Source organism: Cervus canadensis, chromosome 28 (assembly GCF_019320065.1).
Source record: "Cervus canadensis isolate Bull #8, Minnesota chromosome 28, ASM1932006v1, whole genome shotgun sequence".
Classification (NCBI taxonomy): Eukaryota; Metazoa; Chordata; class Mammalia; order Artiodactyla; family Cervidae; genus Cervus; species Cervus canadensis.
Window position 1 is genome coordinate 3,336,738 of NC_057413.1, and position 18,934 is coordinate 3,355,671.

Here is an 18,934-nt window from a genome sequence, read left to right on the forward strand (position 1 = left end):
GTTAATAATACATGTGTATTCATTGTAGAATAGTAGCAGGATGTGGTGGTTACTAGCGTGAGGTTGGGTGCCTACATGTGGGTTCATCCACTCAGTCACTTCTGACTTTTTGCAACCCTATGGACTGTAGCCTGCCAGGCTCCTCTGTCCATGGAATTTTCCAGGCAAGAACACTGGATGGGTTGCCATTTCCTTCTCCAGGGAGTCTTCCTAACCGAGGGATTGAACCTGGTGCTTGCCTGGGTTTAAATATTATCACTACTCTTTATTGGTTAGATGATCATGGAAAGGTTATTTAATCACTTTTTGCCTGTAAAATGGGAAGAATTATAACAGCCATTTTAAAGGGCTGCTGAGAGCATCAAACGGTTGGCAAAGTGATTCCATAGTGGTAGATGTTATTTCACCACGTTTACTGGTGAAATCATACCCAGGGTAAGTCCCGCCTCTCAACCTCACATATTTCTCTGCTCCTCCCCCTTCCCCCACCCCGGCAGCCTCCCGGCCGGGCCTTCTCCTTTACCTGGTAGTTTTTACATTTACTTTGACTTTCAGAGCTCCCTTGGAGCACCTTTGAATTGCTCTCTCTGCTTCCAGCCTTTACCCAGTTCTTCCAGAATTTCCGCCTCTTCCCAAAGTGCCCCCATCCACCTGTCAGTGAGCTGTGTTCCAGGTCTGTTTTCTCACATCCGTATTGTAACAGCTTACTCTGTCCCCGCTGGTAGAGGATGGCTTGGAATAGCAGGAAACGGACTGGGGTTCCCAGACTCAGACCACAGTTGGGGTGTGTTTGGAGTTTATTTTGTGTGACCCACTGGGCTAGTCTCAGAGTGAAGTAGGGCACTCTCCCATGTCAGTTCGTGGATGGTCTCCACCAATTTTTAGTTCAGTGATTCACTTAGTCACTTAATTTCTTGGGAGCAGTTGGTACCTACTTCCTGGGTACAGAGACCTAAGCTAAAGTGACTAAAGCAATTGCTTTCATGCAGAGAAATCTCAGAGCATCAAGGGAAGAACAACGTTAAGTAAGAACTGCATAGAGCAGGTAGCACCCGGAGGTTGGAACAGTGTCTGGTTAACTCTCCACTTACCTCTGCAAAAACGAAGGGCGCATCAAACTGGAAGCAGACATGGCCGTGCTTGATGGCTTGAACAGAGGCGGGGCCGCACCGATACATCCCTGAACCACACAGAGGAAGGAAAGTGTGAGTCCCCCGTCTCTGGGTCTTTCCGGTTACAAAACTGGTCCGCATACAGGTCACAGCCTTGAGCGGGCTATTGGGGCAACCACTCCTCAAGGTCATCACCAGTGCGGCCCCAGTTCTTTCCATGGCCAGAGTGGGTGAGTCACCCACATGCGCCATCAACAGGGAGGGACATGGTGGAAATGCTTCTGCAAATTCCAGACCAAAGTCATGAAAAGAACCAAGGGCACACCATTCCTGCATCTACTCTTCCAACTATAAACAGGCTCAAGGGTGTGGGGGCCGAGCTGTTGGCTGACGTAGGGCTTATCCTGTTAGAAGTGGCATCTGGAATGTTGGAAATGGGGACATGTCCCCAGGACTTGTATTGTTTGTTTGTTTTCATTTTTAGACATTATGGACACATGTCAAGTTTAACCATAGAATCTGGATACTAGCTACGCTACACGGACCGCGTGCTTTTGGGAAGTTAGTAGGCCCATGGTGACTTTTACAAAGTATTTTGAATTTTAGCCAGCTCTCTCTCTTGTTACTAAGAGTTTAGCTGTCATTAGTCACTCAGATACCTGGTCATGACATATAATCCAGAACATGAGGAAGTGTTGAACTTTCTCTCAAAATCCAGTATTATACTGATGTTCCCTCATGAGTATGTAGTGGATGTTTGTATATATCTGTATATGCACACATCAATATCCTTTTTAAAGAAAGAAATGGAAAATTCCATTTGAGCCTCATTTGAGGACTATAACCCGGGAAGGTCATCTCAGCTCTAAGAACTGTTCCATTAGAGGCCAGGACACAGTTATAGAAGTTTTTTGAGACAGAGGGCTGTACATCAGAGGGTGTATTATTAACACTTCATGCATTCCAGATCTAATTGCCAATTCATCAATATCTTACATCAGTACCTGTGTAAATAAAAATAATGTCCCTTAGCACTGATTTTTATCATCATATTAAAGGGAAATGGAGGCTTAAGATGTGATTTTATAAAAATCTGAAGGTGGGGGGGGGTGTCATAGCTGCCACTACTTAGCATAATTTGCAAGTTAGAAGACGAGTATCCACATACTCAAGTTTTGAAAGAAATCATACAGCCTGGAAAGAAATCAGGTTCTGAAAAGATAGCAATTTAAAGAATGATCCATAATTATTTTCTGAGTTCTTTATTTTCTTCACCACCTTCTATTTTAGCACTGTGTGTCAAGCAGGGCTGAAATATACTTTATAGCCAAGTGAAAGTGCTTACCCAAATAGTTTTCCTCTTGTCTTCAAAACTGCTTATCAAAGCAAGAGTCGATGAATTATATATGTTAAGTTTTATGCTTCCCCCCTTCCAAATGTTACAAAGTAATCAGAGTAAAGACCGCCATTGAAATGAAATTAAACCTGACTGGCGGGCAGTTGATGTCGTGCGTGTCCAGGAAGCACCCGGCTGATGTTGGTTCCCACCAGGCGGGCGTGATTCCCACACATCAGATGCAATCATAAAAGCAAAGTATAAAGATCAGGAATGCAACGATTTCCCCGAGAGAGGATGCGGCTTTACCATCGCTGTTTTCTTGGGGGGTGCTGTCCACGACTTGCCAACCTCCAAACCCCACGGGAAGGTCCGGCCTCGTCATCCAGGCTTCGTTCCAGCAGTGGTAGTTCCTTAGAAAACACCACCCCAGTGAGATTAGACTTCCCATCATATTCAGTGCTCCAGGAAATCAAAAAGGGACCAAAAATCCTGCAGATATGCTCTCTATAAAACATTGGAAATTCTGGCAAGAATATTGGGATGGGTTGCCCTTTCTTATTTTTTTTAATTAATTAATTTTTTTACGGCAGGATAATTGCTGTACCAGTTGCCACTTCTTCCTCCAGGGGACCTTCCCGACCCAGGGATCAAACCCGTGTCTCTTTCATCTCCTGCATTACAGGTGGGTTCTTTACCGCTGAACCACTGGGGAAGCCGATAAATTATTGGACTCGCTTAAGCTAAATGGAAGCCTCTCAGGGATATACTGAGGATCTGGACATAAGTTTCCTGGGCAGGCCCATTTCCTCTGGTACCCCCAGGGGGCACTCACACGGTGGCACATGACTCTCCCTGCAGCTTTAAGGCCACCCAGAGAGATTCTAATCAATGCCTTAAACAATTTTAATCTTACCAATTGTCTGCTGCCTAGTGAAACAGAATTTACTATGGGCTCAAGAGATATGGTAGAGAGGACAAGTTAATTAAAATCGAAACACATATATCTTTGAATTCCATATACATACACACACACATATATATTAGACTTATAAAAAGCACAGACTTTTGTAACAATTAAGCAATAAAATGCTTTTGTTTATGGGCTTAGACTATCGGCATAGAAACTATAACGTTGTGGTGAATTTCCCTTTTGTGTCCAACAAGAAGAAAATGTTGCCAAGGTGAGTGTCTCTTTACCGTTTATCAAAGGTGGGTGACCCATGAGCTAAGGGCCCTGCAAAACTTTTAGACTTGGCATGGGACCCGTGAAGCAAGAGCCCGGGATAAACTATCATCAAGAATCGCATGATTACGTCCTTGGAAAGACCTGAAATTATACGACACCACAGAAACGAGTGAGAGCACGTTGACCTGTCGGCGCCACAGAAAATACTCGGGTAGTAATAGCAGCTTAACGGTGGCGTGAGGCAGTTACAGCCGTCTCTCTTTATAGCACTGATGAATTTCCGATCCGGCTACCATCCTTCCTTTCCTGTGTCCTTCAGTGTCAGGATTCGTGCACGTTCCCATCCCTCTCTGAGTCTTGCTCATCTTTGACTGACTCAGCTCAGACGCATTTATTTATCTATGCATCACCCACCACGCACTGGCTTCCCAGGCAGAGCTAGAGGTAAAGAATCCTCCTGCCAATGCAGAAAACACAAAAGACCCTGGTTCGATCCCTGGGTTAGGAAGAGCCTGAGGAATCCCACAGACAGAGGGACCTGGCTGCCTAGAGTCCACGGGGTCACAGAGTTGGACACAACCGAGCGACTGAACACACACACACACATCATGCACCAGGCACCGTGCTGGACCCCCACCCATGATCAAAACATAGGCTCCTGTCCGTAAGGAACTCCACGATCAAGGAGAGACAAACCCAGGAAGCAGCTGTTTCAGCATTTCATAGGTTCGCTCTGAAGCTTAACGCACTTAGAAGGCCTGGCACAGGAAACGGGCTCAGACATGGCCACTCTCTGACTTAACAATAATTGAGGAGATGCACGCTACAGGGGAAGCTCAGGGGGGTCAGTGGGGTCTCAGTGGGGAAGCCCTGGGTGCAGGAGGGAAGGCTTCATAGCCGAACTGAGTCCCCCAGACAAATGAGAGCTTGGCAGGTCAAAAAAGGACCAAGAGCCAAGTTGTGGAGGCATGCAGTGTTTGGCAACCTGCATGCTGTTCGCGGTGGCCGGCGGGTAGCGTGCTTGCGTATCTGGGGGAGGAGGGGTTGGCAGGCAGCGGTGGGCGGTGAGTCACAAGACCGACAGGTACACACAGCACTTCTGTGCGCCCAGCACTCTCCTAAAGCCTCTGCGTACGTGAGCACACCTGGTGTACCCAGCATGCCAGCAGCAAGGTACTGTTACTATTAACCCCTGATTACAAGGTAGGAGACGGAAGCACAGGGAGGTGAAGAATCTTGCCTGAGGTCACACAGCGAGTTACAGCTAGGGATCCACGCTTTTAAGCTGTGCTTTGGTGAGGATGAGATGGCGATCCTTTTATTCCCAAGTTAAATATCTGGGCTTTCTCCTCGGGTCAGTTAAATCTGCAGATCTGTACTTGAGAGAGCTGGGTGAGGAACGGGGGACTGGGCTCCCCATTACCGTAGGGAAGAGGAACCATCAGGAAGGAACAGTGTGTGTGTGAGGAAGCGTCCCAGTTTCCAGGGAGCCTGATGGTCCCGTTTACCAAGACCGCTGGAGGAGGAAAAGAAGGTTTGTGGCGGGGGCGGGGTGCTGGGTGTGTGACAGGTTCGTTTGGGAGATGATGGACTCAGGGCCTGTGAGAAACCCTAAGGATGAAACCCAAGAGGCATCTTTATACACACAAGTGACACTCGGGATTTGACAAGGAGGAAGCCACCGGCGTCTTTACTGTTGATGGAGGAGAGTGATGGAGGAAAAGGCCAGGTGGGGAGGGTGTGGGCAGGGAGACGCGCTGAGTCGAGTTCTACCCCAAGAGCGACGCGGGTTTTAAGTGGAAGACCAGAAGACAGGACAGTGCCTGGAAAACAGTGCAACACGGGAAGATTGTTCTGATTATTTTTCCATTAGGAGAGAGTGTCGTGTCTATGGAGGAGGAGCCAGTGGAGAGAGAGCAAGAATAAGATAGAATAAAGGGAGAGATGGAATCAAAAGGGGCTCAGATACCAAAGGTGCAGGGGGCGTAGGTCAAGAGCGGCGCCGTGGACAAACACGGGGAGCGTGAAACTGTCTGCCTGGAGGGACACGCAGATGGAGGTCGGGTCATGGTGTGGGGTGTTGGGGTGGGAGCCTGGGGTCAGCTCTCACCTGACAGCCCCTGTCTTTGCTCCGAAGCTGGAAGGAAGGTCACCGAGATCACATGTTAAACAACGCGAGCCTCCCTCCAGATGGCGAAGGTTACACCAGTGGGCAGAGGCCCAGAAAAAACAGCAACGAAACATTTGCAGTCCTGCGTCCCGCACAGCCTGCAGTGTTTAGCAACCCTGGCTTCCCCAGCACCGCCCTAGATTAACAGGCCCCAGACCTCCTTACTTGAATTCAAATACCGGGGCCAGGTTAGCCTTGAACAAGGTAAGTGTTATTCTCAAACCTCAGGTAAAGACTTCGCCTTGAGGATTTTCTTTCTTTTCAAACGACCAGGAAATGGGGGGAAAGTTTCTTTTCTCTGACTAAAATATCTAATTAGCTACTAATATCTCTTCTAGTTTCAGGACGGAAGGCGGAAGGTTAAGGGGTGTTTAAGGTGGAAGAGTTTAATAAAAGGGTCAGGAACTTGTAGCCGTGGCCGAGGTGAAGATAAGTTGCTATGTTCCGGAGGGGTTGGGCCTGGGTCAGCAGGCGGAAAGGCCAGTAGCTGGGCTCCCAGAGTGGCCTCGGGCAGCCGGCAAGGTTGCACCCCCTGCAGGCACAGGGCTCGTCCCATCATGCCTCTTTCTCTTCTCGGGAATGGCCAGAGGAAATGTGACCTGGGTCAGCACGCCACGACGGCCCCCTTTTCGTCTGGGTGGTCAGTATTTCTGGGTACACGTGCCTGCCTTGGACATCTCAGGTTCATCTGTGAAAGGAACTAATGTTTACAGACATGGCTGAATTCCATTTACCTCTATCCAGGTTAGAAATAGATATACTTCCTAGAAAGGTTTTGTTTTGTTTTTTTTTTCAAATTTTAGAGCCTTTTAACTCAGATCTCTATCTAGATAAATACACCTTTCAGTTTCATCATGCACGGTCAGAGTGCTGGATTCATTCTGGGGGTGCCGCCCGCCTGCTCACCGTCACATTCCCAGCACCAGATCTGGCCCTTAGCAGCTGCTCAGCAGGTACTGTGTTTTTGAAAGGCAAGAGGATCTCTCAGCAAGGCAGGCATAATTAAATCTTTGTCTGTTTTTTAAGATTCACGGTTTTGTATTTTCTCAGAGCCTTTAAACTTGGAACTCGACGTCCCACTATACTATCGAAATAGGCAGTGTCCTTTTAAAGTTAAAAAGATTATAAACATTCTCTGTGAGCTCATATCTGTGTTGCCTCTCTCTAAAGAAGCAGTGTAGACGTTAAAACAAAGCCCCTGTTTTGTTGAGAATTATTTGATCAAATTGAAAAGGACTTCTTTGGGCAGATCGTGATGGAGGCGAGACGTGAAAAGCACGTCGTTTCTTGATGTCATTTCCTGTATGTTCCCTGCAGTGGCAGCTAGTAATTTCCAGAACTCCTTTCAAGGATGCTGTCAATCATGACTCAGTGGTGTAGGTGCAACAGACGCAGAGATCTTCCCCTGAAGCAGAACCTCAGCAGCAAAGCAGCACCGCACGCTGCTGGAAGGCCCTGGAAGGGACGTCACAGCACTGGCTTATTTACCCTTCGATTCGGTAAAGCCCTTTCCTCAGAGGTGTGCACGGGAAATAATCAGAGGCAAGACATGTACATAAGGATGTTCATCCGTCCGTAATTTTTAAGAAGGAAAACCAGAAACCATCCAGTATGCGATTAATTATTTTAAAATCACAAAATAGAACAGTCTTCAGCCATAAAAACCTGATCTGTATTTATTAGGTAGGAAAAATAACCAGGGCATATCTATTTTTAAAATCACACCACAGAACAGGCCGTACCGTGTCCCCTGTGGATGTCCATTTGTGTGGAAGGCAGAGTTTTCAATGAGCCCCACTCCTGTATGAATCCCTCCCCCTTGAATATGGGTGATGTCTATGAATCGGATGGGTTGTCACTCCTGGGATTATATTACTTTACCTGGCAAAGAGGATTTTGCAGATGTAATTAAGCTAATTAATCTGCTGATTTTGAGTTAATTAAAAAGGAGATTATCATGTGGACCTGACCTAATCACGTGAGCCTTTAAATCTGGGTCTAGAGGTCTGAGACAGAGCAAACCAGAGATCTGAGGCAGCAGATACATTCCCCTGCTGGCCTGGAGGAAAATGGCAACTTCTGCCAGGTCTGCAGCGGGAAGGAGCTGGATCCTTCCAGCAACCTGAGTGAACTTGGAAGACAGCACCGAGCATCGGAGGGGCCCACAGTTACCGCCTTGATGGCCATCATTTGAGACCCTGGGCAGAGGACCAGCTTCACTGTGCCCAAACTCCTCACCTACAGAGACTGCTGGGTAATACATTTGTGCCGTTTTAGCTGCCAAGGTTCTGGTCATTTGTTATGCAACAATAAAAAATGAATACAGTGTGCAAAGGGACCTGTTAAAGAATGCTTAACAAAATGTTGCAACTATTCTGAGTAGTTAGAAAGTGGATGACTCTTCTTTTTATACTTTTTTTCTGCAATGTTTGAAATTTTTGTAATAAATATATACAGAAAAGAAAACATTTAAGAGAAGTACATTTTATTAAAGAAAAAAGAACACAGCTCTGCGTGCTGTATGTTCAAATGGAGTGGATAGTTTAAGCAAAGCGTCCTTTACTGCCTTTAACTTGGCTAACTGCTTAAACATTCCACAGGGTCATCTTTTCTGCAATCTGTGCAGAAAGGTTTTCTTCCCTAAGAAGAAAGAGACGTGGGATTGCAATTCTGTTTCTGCAGCTTTATTAGGGCTCAAGGGAGAGCACAAATAAGATCGAGAGAAAGCCCTGGAAGAGATGTCTTGGACCAACTTCAAATGTAAACCAAGTATTTGAATTCATTGGAAAAATGGCAGGGGGTTGGAAAAAGCTACTGGTCTGTCTTGCAAACTCTTTGTGTTTGCAGGAGACGGGTGTACCCTCATCTCTTCCCTGGTGGCTCAAACGGGAAAGAATCTGCCTGCAACGTGGGAGACCAAGGTTCAGTCCCTGGGTGGGGAAGATCCCCTGGAGGGCATGGCAACCCACTCCAGTATTCTCGCCTGGAGAATTCCATGGACAGAGGAGTCTCGCAGGCCCAACTGACAAGGATTTTCTTGGTCCAGACTTTTATCTCCACTTTGGAATGTCTTATAGACAAGCCTCAGAGTCCATCAACTTGTCTCTACGTCTCTCCCACAACCCCCAGCCCAGCCCACGCCTTCTTTATTGGGACCAGCCATCAGCAAGTCACGGTGTGGTGTCATTCTTGTCATCAGTATCGCTGCCTGTGCTAGGGGTCTGTCAGCAGGGCTAGAGAGGGGTGTGTGTTATTCGCTCAGTCGTGTCCGACTCTTTGCGACTCCATGGACTGTGCAGTCCATGGAATTCTCCAGGCCAGATTACTGAAGTGGGTAGCCTTTCCCTTCTCCAGGGATCGAACCCAGGTCTCCCACATTGCAGGCAGATTCTTTACCAGCAGAGCCACCAGGGAAGCCCCTGATGTAGCGTGAGAGACCCCAGTCAAGGGGGCTGAAGATGGCATGGCCTTGGGGATGTGCTATAACTCCAAAAATGAAATTATGAGGTGCATTTACAGTACGGGTGATAATTAAAATAATTAATAATTGCTCAGACACAGACATCAGCCAATTGGAAGCTGCAACCAATCAGAATGATGTTGTTTCTCAGTCACTAAGTCATGTCCAGCTCTTTGTGACCCCATGGACTGCAGGACGCCAGGTTTCCCTGTCCTGCACTATCTCCTGAGAGTTTGCTCACTGGAAAAGACCCTGATGCTGGGAAAGATTAAAGGCAAAAGGAGAAGAGGGCAGCAGAAGATGAGATGGTTAGATAGCATCACCAACTCAATGGACATGAACTTGAACCAGTCAGAAAGTTGGTATGGTCTAAATGTTGGTACGGTCCTCCCAGGCTCTACTGGATAAATGCCAGCCCAGATGTATTCAGTTACACATACAGCATGCTAATACTTAGCAAGTTTGTTTCTGCTTATAACTTTTCCTGAGAATGTGTTTTGCCTAAGTCTTGAAAGTATATAGCCTTTCCCCTCTCTTTTTAAGATTCCAGGTATTGAGATCTTGAATATTTATGGAGAGAATTTTACAGCAGCTTTATTAGCAATGATTTTTAGGACATTAGGAGGTAATCATGTAAAATTTATTTTTTCTCCTCTTTTGATAGTTTTCCCTCATTTGATTATCTGTTTTATTTTTTAATTGTGGCACCAGAAATGGAAGAGACCAAAAGGAACCTCCCGAAGTTTCAGGAGGTAGACGCCACCCACTCAGGAGCCCTGTCTGACATCACTGCTTAGCGGGAGGCCCTCTGTCATTGTGCTGCATCCCCTCTGCTGGATTTACTGTGACAACACGACCCTGGACGCCTTTACCTCTCTCTTGCATAGCAAATTATCAGTTATTATTCTTGCCAAAAATGGAGAAGAGACTGGATTTTGAGAATAACTTTAACATCTAAAAAGCTTTTTATAATAAATTCTGACCAAGCTTATCCATAATTATTGAGAGGAGTTTTTAAAAATACAGCCAACAGTCTTAGTGGTTACCAAAATGACTTTTCTCCATTATTCAGCTGTTTATGCTATACTGAAAACTCTTATTCATATGAAGTTTTTCAAGAGGTCTTCTTGATCATCAAAAGAAATTAAATTCCATTCAGTATAGCTTAGGTGGTACATATTTTATTAGCTTTTAATTATTTGAAAACTGGTAACCGTTGGTCTGTGTATAAGATGACTTGCTCAAGCAGAATTTATGATTAACCAAAACATGACATTTTTCTTGCTGTGAAAGATACCTTAGTACTTTCTACGTGGTTTATCAGATGGCTTCCATTTTCTTCTTTCATTCTAACCGCATTAGATTATTCTAATCTCATGAGAAGTATTTGTGATGATCTCTCATTTTTTATCTCCCAGACTCCCTCTTTGTCACTCTCACGTGGGACCTGAGTAGAACAAGTATTTGGGAGGTAACTTTGGAGACATTTCTGCTGCAGGACTAGGATAGCAATATGAAAGGGAGGGGAGGAGAGTCCTGTGCAGTGATTTTCAACCTTCAAAACTTAGTGTCCCTTTCTAGTTTTAAAACAAATGTTTCATAACACCCCGTTTATTATACTGAAACAAAGTCCACATATTTCTATACACAATTCCTAAAAGATAATATAATGCCTTATAATGTACAGAAGACTTGATGAAATAAAAAATACATAAAATCATTTGTATTTCAGCAGCTGTTATGTCAGGAAGACGATCTCAGATCCAAAACTATTCCTGTGTTCTGCTTAGTTGCTCAGTCATGTCCGATTCTTTGTGATCACACGGAGGACATGCAGCCCGCCAGGCTCCTGTGCTCATGGGATTCTCCAAGCAAAAATACTGTAGGGGTTGCCAGGCCCTCCTCCAAGCTATTCCTACAGAATGTAAAACCCTCCAGGGGTATGGTAGGCCCCAAATTTCTAACCACTCGTAGAGTGGTTAAAAGTGTGCTCTAGAAAAAAAAATCCCAGAATGGCAAGGGAAGGGCTTCCAAAAATCTACTCCTTCATGAACATAATGAGAACCCTAACATGATCAAAACCAGCTTCTCCAGAACTCTGGGAATGAACCAAAAATTTGCAACAATATAGGGAGATTTACTCAACAAAAACAAAAGAGTCTCAGTAAGAACTGTGGGATTGGGGGCACTTTAATTTCCCTTATTCCTACCCCTCTCTCTGTAGCTCCATGGCAGTCTTGAAAATGAACAACCTCACACCCACGGTGGCTATAAAAACGTGCCGCTCATCAAAGAACAAAGAAGAGAAAATGGGCTTGGCACTCCCTAAACTTCAGCAAATGAATTATCGCTATTAACCTGTTTGGCAGCCCTTTGAAAGCAATGTCTAACCAAACAGAGAATATCAATGAGGAGATAGAAATTATGGATAGGAATCAAACCGAATTTCTGGAGCTGAAAAGTATAATAGCTGGAATAAAAATTTCAAAAATTCACTAAGAGGGTCTCAAAAGCAGATTTGAGCAGGTATAAAGAGTAAAGAACCAGTGAGCTTGAAGAGAAGTTAATTGATCTAGTCTGAATAACAGAAGAAATATATGAAGAAAAATGAACAGATCCCTGAGGCATGTGGGACACACACATAATGGGCCTCTCTGAAGGGAATGAAAGAGGGAGAAGAAGCAGGAAGAACATTTGAAGAAGTAATAGCTGAAAACCTTTCCAAATTTGACGATAGATAGTAATATACACACCTTGGAAGTTAAAAGACCCAAAGAGGATAAACTCAAAGGGATATATACCTAAATGCCTCATAGTCAGTCAAAAGTTGAAGACAAAGAGACAATTTGGAATACAGCACACAAAAAAGTGATTTATTATGTACCATGGATTATCAATAGAATTAAAAATGATTTCTAATCAGAAATCATGGAAGCTAGAAGGCTGATGACCATGGTTAAGTTACTGTGCCTCGATTTCTTCCTCTAGAAGTGAGGACAATAATAGCCATTACCTTAATGGGTTGCCAAAAGGATTAAATGAATTAATGCAATATCTGTCACCCACTTAGCTTAGGTCCTGGCACAAAGAAAGCGTTCCATGAGCAGGAGCTATTTTGAATCTTGGAGGTGGAAGATAAGTTTCTCAATCCTTCCTTCGAGACTCTAGTGGATTCACAGCATATATTCTTAGGTCTCTAATGACAGCTCTCGTGATCTAGCCCCAGGTAATTTTCCCAAAAATAATTTGGCTGACAAGAGTGTGGTTAACTCGATAAGTTATTTGAAAATAAATATCTTTGGAAGCTGTTCCGGATTGGTAACTTGGATACATCATAAGATAATTTAAAAACTCTAAACATCATAAGCAGTTTGGCTTATATTCAGAATTTTTCTTCTGTTTTTCTTGGAATTTGTTTTTGGATAATTCTTTTGGCATATCGTGATTAAAACTCAACTACAATATAGCAACATGAAAGTCCAACTAGTGAACACATTGAGCTGCTAAAAACAACATACGAAGTAGATCTGTCTACAGAGCTTTTCTTTTTCTTTTTTAAAAATTTGATTTTATTTTTTGGCCATGCAACATGTGGGAGTTAGTTCCCCAAACAGGGGTCAAAACCAGACTTACTTACAGAAAGAGACTCACAGATTTAGAGAACAAATTTATGGTTGTCAGGGGGAAGGATGGGGGAAAGAGATAGTTGGGGAGTTTGGAATGGACAGGTACACGCTGTATTTAGAATGGATAACCGACTAGAACCTACTGACCAGCACAAGGAACTCTGCTCAATGTTACGAGACAGCACAGACGGAGGGAGGCTGGGGAGAATGGACACATTTATATATGTGGCTTAATTCCTTCACTGTTCGCCTGAAACTATCTCAACCTTGTAAATCGGCTATACCTCAATACAAAGGAAAAAGGATCTTCTTTTTAAGTGTATCCGTCTGAACATCAAAAATGCACCTATGATGGGCAAACCGCATGCAAGTACAAGACTGCAATGAGATTAGGCTCTGTGGGGTTATGTTACATCCAGGGCTGGCTCCCTTGCATGAAAGCTGCTGAATTTCTGCTCTAAAACTTGCTCAGAAAGAGTTTTATTTATAGAGTCAACACTATCCATTGCAGTAGAGGGTTTTGTTTTTTGGTTTTTGTTTTTTTTTTGCATTTGAAGTGAAAAACAAACAATAACAACTCTACTCTTTCTAAAAAGTATTGAAGGAAATTAGGATTTTTTTATTTTTTAAGAAGCAGATGCATGGAGGCCAGCCAAAGAATTACAGAAATTTTCTGAGGCATGTTTGATTTCTGTGTCTTTTCCTCCTGGGGAGCCAGTTTGCAAAGCAGCACCCATACGTGGGTGAGTGGATCCCAGCCTGGCCTGTGCAGGTGAGCAGCGTTCCTGCGGCAGAAACCACCAACCGTGGGAAGTTCTTCCAGCCTGGCTGGAAGAACAGTGACATTTATTTAAAAAGTATTCACTTTGGAGCTGGTGGCGGTGGAGGTTTAATTGCTAAGTCCTGTCTGAATCTTGTGACCCCACGGATGGTAGCCCACCAGGCTCTTCTGTCCATGGAATTTTCCAGGCAAGAATACTGGAGGTGACTCTATACCTCATTAAATTCAAAGTCATATGAGAGAATTAAGGCCCAGAGAATTCAAGCAACTTGCCCAAAGTCACTCAGCTAATTAGTGGCAGAGTTAATCATATTGCTTTGAGCCATGGAGAGAAAGAGAGGAAAGAAAATTTTAAGAGCAGTTGGACTTGATCTAGTGCTTTTCCATGAGATCCTAAGGAAAAACAAAATAAAACTATAATTTCTTTCCACCTGAGTCACTGACTAATTCTTAGATTGTTCCAACTTTGAGCTGAAATTGATAAATACATATTTGCTAACTCACAATTCTTTTAAAAAGTTAAATTGAGAAAGCCAGTTTCATCAAACCTACTTAATTTCAAATGAAAAGGCAATAAAGGAAAGACTCTTGCTAATGTTTTAGCATTCATCATCTTTCCAATTATCTTTAATATCATGAGATGCTTCGAACTCTGAGCTATGCCATTTTCTACATCTGACAGCTGGTCGATCAGCCGGCCTCTGGGAAGCGGATGGGTGGGCTCATGGGCCTAGGTGAGCACACAGGTGCAGGGACGCTTCTCGTCACATCCCGAGGGCGTGACTAGCACGTGCTTTCACCAGCTCCACCTGGAACTTGCTGTCTAGAGACGAAGACCTTCCCCCGGGAATGTGAGTAGAATGGAAAGGTACACCCGAGGCAGAGGCTTGGATGGGCTGGAAGGAGTCCCAGGGTCTAGAAAGCCATTGTCTCCAAGAGGGCCTCTGGGCACTGGTGACTGTCGGGATCTCTGCAGCTCCGAGTGCGGGGTGCGCTAGTCTTAAAGGAGCTAGCACCTGGGGTTGGACAGTGCCTGGCAGGTGGAGGAGCAGGAGAGGTGCTGATGGTAAGAGCAAACCACCCCCATTCCCAAACAGGAGCGAGTCCATCAGCCTCTCAGGAATGTGCAGCCTTGGGGCATCGGCCCCTTCGGGAAGGCGGCAAAGGGTCAGAGGTGCTTGAGATCGTCCATGAGGAGTGGTGAGGGGCTGGACATGTGGAGAGTGAGTTTCAATATTCAACAACCATAGCATAATAATATAAGGTGTGTGTGCATGCATGTTCAGGCACTTCAGTCGTGTCTGACTTTTTGCAACTCTATGGACAGCCACCCACCAGGCTCCTCTGTCCATGGTATTCTCCAGACAAGAATACTGGAGTGGGTTGCCATTCCCTCCTCAAGGGGATCTTCCTGACCCAGGTATCAAACCTGTCTCTTGTGGCCCCTGCATTGCAGGCGATTTCTTTACCTACTGAGCCACCTTCCATTCCTTTCCACTTGAACCTGAAGCAGACTGATCTCTGGTCGTCTCACATCAGCCCCTTAGACTTTTACCTTGAGTTTCAACTGTGGGTCAAGGTCATTTCCTGGGCATTTCATCTTTGAAGAGCATGACCGGAAGATTGCAAGGGGACAACAGCTTTGTTCACTGACCATGTGAACACCTTCCCCTGTACCCCTGGGTTTAGGATGGAAGCCCCTTCCCTTCATCTCCAGACTCCTGGCTCACATTACCACCCACCTTACATATTCATAGCCTGTACTGTATGTGGTTGTCTCGCTGGTGAGCACCGGATAGAGAACCTTGAGGGCAGTGACCTGATTAATTCCCCCCTGAATCCTTAGCACCTGACATTTGGATATATTCATGGATAATAGCGTTTGTTGAGTGAATTAAATGAGATTTATCAGCTAAATGAGTACTTAAAATTTTTTCCAGCCGGTTATGCCCTGCAGCATGTTGGCAAAGCAAAGGTAAAATATACCAGACATGGCACCCTGCTGAGGGCTACGTTCTGATGGAGACAAGTCTAGAGGTGGGCACAGACCCTTTACCCAGAATCATCCCATCTGACCACTTCCTCTCCAGCAGCGGGACACTGGATCACACTTCCATATAGAAGCAGAGGAGCCTCCTACTGCAATGCCTTTCATGACCCTAATCCGCACCACCATCCCTTTCTTTTAAAATTGTTTCCATTTCCGATACACGTGTATGTATGGCTGAGTCCCTTTGCTGTTCATCTGAAACTGCCACCACATTGTTAATCAGCTATACCCCAAAACAAAATGAAAATCTTTTACAGAGCTGGCATCATGCAATTACCCCAAATCCATGAGAACTGATTGGAACCCAAACTATTACACATTCACCTTTTAATGTGTTGGAGCTCTAATTCCCATAAACACTTGTTTCCGTCTGTATTGTGACTGTGGTCTGGTGAGGTGAGCAAGCTGAGCTCATTCAGGGTGTGGACAATGGTCACTTCACTCCTGCCCAGCGTGAGCCCCACGTCCCTGGTCCCTGCCTGGACTGCAGCTGGACATTGCACCCGCATCTTCATTAAGCTGTCCTCGGTGATTCATGGATGCCTTCCCCCAGAGCTTACACATAATTCCAAACCCATCAGCACACTGGGGACAGGCGGCTTAAATTGCTGCTTCCAGGATATGTTACCTTGCGTTGGCCCTCCCGGAATTTCATTTGCGAGCCCGAGGTCCAATTACTCCACCCAGCTGTGCCCTTGTAAGGGCCCCTCCCTCTCCTGAATCGCAAGAAGCCCACTCTTCCCTCCGCGGGCATCTAGAGGTCATCCACTCAGTGCCAAACCGCTGCCCGTGGCGAGCCGAGGCTCTCTGGGAGGGGGATCCACATGCAGGGACCTAAGCTGGCAGAGCAGGAAGCCGGCAGGTGAGCGGTCAGTGCTGGGTGGTCTGCGGGGTAAAGGAGGTCAGAGCCCCGGGGGAAGGCAGCCTTCAGCCCTCTTGGCTCTGAACCACACAACACGCCTTCACACCCATCTTCCACTCTCCCCCTGACCCCTCCTTCCAGGGGTATTTCTGTTTCGGGCACGTGGGACTCAACTGAGCCATGGAGAAGAGGATGCCCTGGGTCACCGAGACCCAGCCAGACCAGCTGGACTCTGATTCGCCACCATCAGCACCTCGGTGTTGGAGAGATGGTGGAGGCGGTGAGAAAACCAGGCAATCCTTCTTGTGGCTGCCTTTAGAAAGAGGGGCGCGGGGGGCCACGGACAAACCGACATTCCGTCTGAGAGGAGCCGGAGGAGGGAAGTGAGGCTGGCAGCTCGGGGGAGGCCAACGGCTTCGAAGACCCCCACTAGGAAGTCCGTCAGGCCGCGTGATGCCCGCCGCGTGGCCCTGGCCTCTCGGGGGTCAGCGGGGGCCCGCGGGCTCCTCCCTGCCTGGGCTCGGCCTCTGTCAGCCTTCTGCCCCCACCCCTCCCCGGCCTGCCGGCCCTGCAGGTGGGCCCTGCTTCTCGCCAGTCTCAACGGCAGGTGCCCGCTGAGCACTGCCTTCCGACGGAGCACTGTGGGGAGCACTTTCATTGCCTCCTTACATCGTTGTTTAATTGGTAACTACTAAGTGTGGCCTCAGTCTACTGACGAGGAAGCCCAGCGAGGTGAAGCTGTCTTCCCAAGGTCACACGGCCAGTGACTGCCCAAGTCAGAGCCGGACTCAGGGGTGGCCGTGCTGACCCCACGCTGGCGGACCCATCCAGGGACAATCTCCACCAGCCTCCTCGACCAAGGAGGGTCTCAGCAATACTGCTGGCTTTGCAGAACGTTTATCACTTCTAGGTGATATCACTTCTAGGGTTCACCGGTGTTTGCACTGAGGAGGCAGTTTCTGGCTTTCATTTAAAAAAAAAAAAGCCCAGAGTGACAGAAATAGCAAGTTATCCTGGAACATTGGGCCCCCTCTCTTCCTGACTGCTTCAGAGTGCCGAGGTCCATGGCAACATATTGCCTCCACGAGACCCCAGCTGTGCGGCTAGTAATGAACGCGGTAACAGCAGCGAGCACTCATTAAGCACCTGTTATGCTTGGAAATGGTGTCAGCTCCGCCCTGGGGGGAAAGAGAGACACAGAGAGGGTGTGCGGTGCCCAAGGTCACAGAGCCTGACCCGGGCTGTCTGTAGTGCCTGACCCAGCGCTGACCGAACCCCTAATCCCTGCACGCCTCGATCTGGCATGTCCCGAGCTGGGTGAGCAGCAGCTGCTCAATTAGTCAGACTCTCAGTCACCGTCTGTGAGCCAAGCAGAGGGGAGATGGGGAGATTGGGGTGGTGGTCTGCTTGTGGAGGAGGCGGGAGGGCCCCAGACCAGAGAACAAGGTCCCATGGTGCTGGGATCTTCGGGGAAGATAATGAAGGAGCAAAAAGCCCAGGGACACCTGGGCTTCCCAGGAGGCGCTCGTGGTAAAGAATCCGCCTGCCTAAGCAGAAGACGCAGAAGGTACGGGTTCGATTCCTGGGTCAGGAAGATCCCCTGGAGTAGGAAATGCTAACCCACTGCAGTATTCTTGTCTGGGGAAATCCCACGGACACAGAGTCTCTAAAGAGTCTGACACGGCTGAGCACAGTGAAGGAACAAGAGTGGTAGAAACTGGGAAAGGAATTTGGAGCAGAGAGCTGAAAGAGGAAAGGGTTGCCAAGAAAAGATCTGTCAGCTTCATGCTTTGGTATTAATTGAACAAGGGGCGTCGTGAGGTTATTTGTCGGGGTGCCTGTGGGGATTTATGGTGGGAGGCATTTGGGTTAAAGAATTAGGAGGAATAATTCTGAGCTGCAGTTGGCTACAAGGGCATTGAGTGTGTGTGTGTGTGAGTGTGTGTGTGTGTAGAGAGGGAGAGAGTAAGGAAGAGGTAAGCAGTGCAGAATGCCAAATAATTCTTTAAAAAAATCGGTGTATAATTGCTCTACAAGGCTGTGTCAGCTTCGGCTCCACAGGAGGTGGGTCAGCTCCGCGCAGACGCCCCCTCCCTCGGGGGTCTCCCACGCCCCAGGTCATCACGGAGCGCCGAGCCGAGCGCAGCAGCTTCCCCCAGCTGCTAGTGTTGCACGTGGCCGCGTGTAATGCCAGCGCTACCCTCCCGGGTCATGCCTTACCCCCGCGTCCATGGTCTTTCCTCCAGCGCTGTCTATGCTCGCTCTGCGAGTAGGCTCATCGGTACTGATTTTCTTATCTGCCATGTTTGAATGTCACGGCAGCTTCGGGGGTGGCTATTTGGGTCTGG

General features: G+C 46.8%; 1 protein-coding gene and 1 long non-coding RNA gene across 2 annotated transcripts in view; one reads left to right on the top strand and one right to left on the bottom strand.

Annotated features, from left to right (window-relative positions):
* Window positions 1-18,934, bottom strand: part of F13A1 (coagulation factor XIII A chain) — a 139,846-nt gene that overhangs the window by 37,573 nt on the left and 83,339 nt on the right. Inside the window, exons 9-10 of the mRNA XM_043449561.1 lie at window positions 2,758-2,861; window positions 1,092-1,180 (exon numbers count right to left, since the gene is read on the bottom strand). Coding sequence (XP_043305496.1) covers window positions 1,092-1,180; window positions 2,758-2,861 — 193 coding nt within the window. The remainder of the gene's footprint in view (window positions 1-1,091; window positions 1,181-2,757; window positions 2,862-18,934) is intronic.
* Window positions 1,076-11,023, top strand: LOC122429340. Its single transcript, XR_006265957.1, has 3 exons — window positions 1,076-1,205; window positions 3,042-3,133; window positions 9,979-11,023. It is a non-coding gene; the product is annotated as an uncharacterized LOC122429340 (long non-coding RNA).